Raw genomic sequence first — 6,000 nt, forward strand, 5'->3', positions numbered from 1 at the left:
TACAGAAATCCGAGACCTAAAAAGGTTGCAGCGCCACTGGTTTATTTACTTACTCTTAGGGTCTGTTTCACAATGTATGGATAAAGTACCAAATAGCTATGCAACACATAAATTATTCGGAAGATAAATTGTGCTATTTGACATTCATTGGACTCATAACTTATGATGGACTTTATGTGACGAATAGCGCTATCTGACAGTCGTGAAACGCAACAATAGTGTTTATCCTACCAATAAGTAGTAAATAGCTAATTTGGAACTTATGTAGAACTTATCCGTACATTGTGAAACAGACCCTTAATATCATTAAATTTTAAATATCACGAACGCTTGAGTCATATTAATTCTTATTATATAATGGTTACCTATGTAATATTTCTGTTAATTAAAGTTACGAAGTATTTTTCCATTCCTACTGAAAAGGACACGGTAAGGTACAACATAAAATATGATTTTAGGGGATTTAATACACAGCTTTGATTCTCACTTACATAAAAGTCAATTCTTAGATCGTTAAGAGTTTATTTCGAATAAATTAGGAGCTATAACCTTAAAACCTGCGGAACACTACTGTGTGATTACTGAGATAGGAGTCATGTAATTCGTTATGGTTTTATGTAAATAGACTGAAATATATGTAACAACTATATGTTTATAGCACCTGTATCCTTATAATTTTTTTTTTAAATAACTCTCTACATAGTAACTTATCATTTAATAAAATAAAATACACCACTAAACGCAATACTCGTCGAGCGAGTTTGCTTATCTTGCCAAAGCCGCGCACAAATTATTTAAAGAGATCTATTAGGTATGAGGGTGTGCAATTGTTTAATCAGTTGCCGTCTAAGGTTCGTAACATTAGCGTGATTAATCAGTTTAAAAGGGCATTAAAGATACACATCAGAATGAGCCCATTAGACTAAAATTGGGCTAGCTGATGGCGACGTGTATCTCGTTCGTATATAATATTAAATTTTTCATGTAAATAAAAAAATAGTTTTGTAATGAGAAATAAAGTTCTTTAAACATTAAATATAACTTTTGTTCATAAAAACATAAATATTATTTACTCAACGGGAATTGACTGCCTAAGAAGACATAAGGACAAATTATACCAAAAATTAAACTGGAATTGTAAAGAAAAACACTTGTTCTATAGAAATCAAGGTAATAATTTACCAAAAACATTCAAACGGCTTCCGACTGGTTTTTAAAAATCGACTTAATACATTACTTTTGGAAAATATTATTCTATGAATGATTGAGTGAAACATTATAATGAATAATAATTTGATAATGTGATAATATATTTTAATTATGTATTGATGATATCATTGATAATGTATGCAACTACTATGTAAAATTCTACCTTTTAATTGTGTAAGAACAACAGAAATTTGAAGTTTAGATTTTGTACCAAATTCTTGCAAATAAATTATTATTATTAGTCGTAGAGGTCGCAGAAAATTGCCAATATAATCCAGGTAGCTTATTAGCTACCTATTATTATTATAATCAACTTTATTTTTAAAAATAGATCCATTACACCCCTATACGGATTATTTCGTAAGATATTTAAAATGAGTACGAAAACGAAATTTCCTATTACCATATTGCCAAGTCCAAGGCTCGAATAGGTACAGTGGCACGCAAAAGTGCACTATCTCGACCTTGACCTTTAAGAGATGCACCGCATTTGCATATAAACGCACCGCGCCCGATGCGATTATCGTCCAACTGGTTTGAACGGCGCGACGGTACAGGACTGGTTTCTAAGTGGACAATCGCATGGAAAAGTGGTTTAATGTATAGCAATTTTATGCGTTGTTCATACTAATACTTAACGCTTTTTCTTTTTATTGTGTTTTTCTTAACTTCTGTAGTATTTTTGTATCCATATATAATTTGATATACATCGTTAAATTTAGTTTAAAATACAGTTACACCATAAATATAGTGTCTATAATTGATGTCTAACACACAAACACACAGTAATTACAATATGCTTAACCTACATAGTAATAATAATAAAATATTGATAAATAGAAAATTAAATCAAATTTTAAGTTTGGTCCCTGTGGCTGTGAATGCTGGCAGCATTTCCCCACTGTATTGCGATACTTATTCGTTGAGCGAGGAAAGCACCAGCTCTAATACCGGTACTATCTATCAGGCGCCAAATTAAATCTATCTATCTATTTAATCAATCTATCTATTGGTTATAATTATATCTCAAGTAACTATCTTTTTTCAACATATTTAAGGAAAAATCCTTATGTTATATCTACATAATTTTGCAAGTAATTTATTGAGACAGTTAAAATTTTAATTGTAATACTTTCCCTACACGACTGTACACGTTTGGTAAAATGCGTTGTAAGACTTTTGAATAACATATTAATGATAAAACTTTTATTGATTATGATTGGCGCGTAATTAATTATAATGTTACTGAGACCTTGCAAAATTCAACGCACAAGTTCATGTAAAAGGAATTAATTGCGTCATTTTAAAGTACTTTTGTACTTCTTAGGGCTTTGATATTGTATTTATTTAGTTTATGTTTATATTATAGTCTTTATCTGTTTCGTATTAAATAAAATACCATATTTTAATTAATTGATTTGTAATGTGCTTATGTAATACGTCATACATACATATAAACTGGGCCTCAGATTTCTGTATCTGTTTCATGATAATTTGTCAATCTAATAGGCAAGTAGGTGATCAGCCCACTCCTGAAACACGCCGTCGACTATTTGGGTCTTAGGCAAGCTGGTTTCCTGCGTTCGAGCGAATTTTTAATGCACACATAGAAAGAAAGTCCATTGCACAGCCAGGGATCGAACCTACGACAATTTTCTAAACTTTTTGCGTAGGAGTAAATTGAAATTCTTCTGTTTTATTGATTTTTATTTAAATTTGAATACTTTGGTTTTATATTTTTGGTTTTTATACTTTGTTCAAATTATTGTGATATCAATATTTCTTTGAAACATAAATTACAAATAGATTCGTTGACATATCCGCGCTTTCGTTGAGAATAAGTTGTGAAGTATATGAGGAAAGAAAGGAAATTAACTGGCGCGATTAACTTTACTTATCCCGTACTGAGAGTCGTTGATTGAGAAGAAACATTTCGTGAATATATTAAGTTAATTAAGTTCCTGCAATCTTTTTAAATACTCCATTTTTCTAAAAAATATTTATACCATTATTTTAGATTATGTAAGGAATAATATTTCTATATGGAACTTCAACATCAGTACTTCAGTTAAAGAAATTACTAACTTACAAAATCGTTACAACATATAGATAGTATCTCTACAATTAAAAAAAAAAAACTATTGGTAATTAATAGATAATATACGTTCTAGCTATTTATACAGAATAAGACACTAATAAAATAACAATTCACAATACGTATTAAGTTATCGTAACTGTCTTTGAGGCGGGCATATTAACTGACAGATTACCCGACGGGTTAAATTTACGATTCCTTAATAATATTTTCGATTAATTTGTTCCTACAACAATTGTATCGATTAATATTAATTTCCATAGACCTAATTTTTGTTATAATATTAATAAATTATTTTTTTATGACACGATTAATTAAAATATGACATTTTAATAAAGACTTACAATGACACTGAAAACAATAAAAAGACAACCTATTGGAAGATTTATGCAGTTTTTATCTGTTCATTAGATAATAACGATGTGATACAACTAACTATTAATAATTTATAATATTTAATGTAACTATTTATATTTGTTTACAGAAATTTATTAAATACTTTAGTCAGTTTATATTTTTGTTCTTTTTAATCTTTAAAAAAACTTGCTTTTTTTTAAGTTTAATGCAATATTTAGATAGATGCCGTACTCAGAGTCGTCCATTAGGAACGACCAATATCGTTTTTCAATTTATTATAGTATGAATTAAATTTAGCTATTAATTTTTTAACGGTTGCTTCATATTTTAATTCCTCAACCTAATAACTTTGTATAGGATATGTACATAGTTTAAATATAATATTTTAATAAATCTTACAACATCCCGCGCATTATTAAACGAATATAATATGAACACAGTCGGCTGTCTACAACTGAAAAATATGAAAATATTACCTGTGTGACAATAATCTTCTAAGTAATGTCTTGCGGCCCGTTGCACGATGGAGTAATACAAGCTCACAGAAGAAGCTAGCGCCATCTTCCTTTTTCTCTTTCCGTCCGGGAGTACAGTTTCTTCAAGTTACAGTTTCATTGGAAACGTAAAAATAACAAATCAATCGAACCCAATATGTCGTTGCTAATAAACAAATGTGAAACAAATGTAATAAACGAAAATAAATTCTAGTTTGAACTGCGTTAAGTTGCGGTAAACAATTTTGCCGGGTGATCAATTATTATTTTATTATCCAAATGTTCATTTTGTTCCATTTTAGGGTCCAAAAACACAATTTTGTTGCACAAAACGCGCCGCTCAACTACCGCCGTCCAAGTCTACGCGAAACCAAATACGTAATGTAAAAATAAAATATCGTTTTGATGCGGCCGGCGCGAGCCGCGGTTGCTGCGAGACTGAAGCTGCCTTTTTTTGTTCCCCCTACAAACGGGAGGATCTGAAACAGCACCAACCTTTTCATAATTATGCATTACTTGATCAACTTTTCAATACATAAATGCAATAACGGTTTTCATCAATTCGTCTATACAAGCTTTTCATAATATTTTCTTATTCGTCGTAATTAAAATTTTAAATGTGCATTTTATAGCGCTGTATGTATTACAGTTGAATTTAAGTTGGGAAATATTCTAATTAGATTCATGTGAGTTAAATTCTAGCAAATGTTGGCGCGTGGAAAAGGCGGGAAAATAAGTTTCCCGCGTTCACTCGAGACATGCGTAGAGAACGCTACGTTTGTTTATATTGAGCCTTAAGAAAGCTTCAAGGAAATTATATTAGCTTTTTTATATTTATGTATCAATAAGTACAAATCAATATTGTGCAAATATATCGTACCTGTACATATTTATAATATCATAAAGAGAAGTTTCAAATTAACATTAACATAATTACTAATGAGCTTTTAGGGAGCTTTGTTAGTAAACTTAATCAGCCTTGATTAAGTTATCCCGTGTTATCGGACATAACATAATCGGACGCTTCGCAATTATGACGAAACCCTTTAAAAACGATTCGCGTAAAAATAATGCAAAAAATGAGAAAAATGTTCATCAACGCGACACGACACCCCCGCTACCCCCACACCCCGCTCCAGCCGGCGGGCGGTACGAAAGAGAGGGGTGTATTCATCTCATCTACACTCGTTGCATCTCGCATTCAACTTGTATGTTGAAAACTACCCGCGCTGCGCAGCTTCCCTTATTATCAAAAGGGCTCAAATACCCCGAGATATACACAAAAATCAACCTTATACTGAATGTTTAAAACCGAGAATCTCTTACAAGCCTCACTGCATGTTCAGTCCGTAGCATGCTTCTGAAGTTTCGGACTCTTGCAACAGTGAGGGCACACACACGTGAGCGCTAAGTTTAGCCCTTATAATGACGAGCTGCACTCACTCACACAGACACAACTTCCTCGTGGAGCGAAGGTGTGCGCGACTACGTAGGTGTGAGTACAAAAGTTCGTATTGAAGTTTTTGGTGGACTTTCTTTGTGTCAGTGATTTTTTTCGCGGTATCGCCCGTGTGTGCGCAGGTCAGTCGGATTTTTTTCAAGTTTTTCTGCACGCACACAGGCGCGCTTGTTTGTATGGTGTGTTTGCCGCTGTGGGGGTTTGCCCGTCCTTTGTGCCTGGGGATTGTAAAAAATGTCGTATTGGATTCTAGCTGTGCTAATGAATGATAGATACGAATGGTATTGGTCCTACACGCTGCCTCGAAAATCTGATGCGGAATATTCTAGAAGTTTTTTGCTCATATCCTATTCCGCATTTGTTTTAGGAATATTGATTTGAGGATT

General features: G+C 32.3%; 1 protein-coding gene across 2 annotated transcripts in view; it reads right to left on the bottom strand.

Annotated features, from left to right (window-relative positions):
* The window catches only part of LOC125057594 (zinc finger protein 883), a 46,288-nt gene extending 41,680 nt beyond the window's left edge, over positions 1–4,608 (bottom strand). For both annotated transcript variants that reach the window (XM_047661379.1, XM_047661378.1), the window contains exon 1: positions 4,138–4,608. In XM_047661379.1, the coding sequence (XP_047517335.1) occupies positions 4,138–4,222 (85 nt within the window). In that variant the 5' untranslated portion in view covers positions 4,223–4,608. The remainder of the gene's footprint in view (positions 1–4,137) is intronic.
* Between the last annotated feature and the right edge of the window lie 1,392 nt (positions 4,609–6,000).

Source organism: Pieris napi, chromosome 16 (assembly GCF_905475465.1).
Source record: "Pieris napi chromosome 16, ilPieNapi1.2, whole genome shotgun sequence".
Lineage (NCBI taxonomy): Eukaryota > Metazoa > Arthropoda > Insecta > Lepidoptera > Pieridae > Pieris > Pieris napi.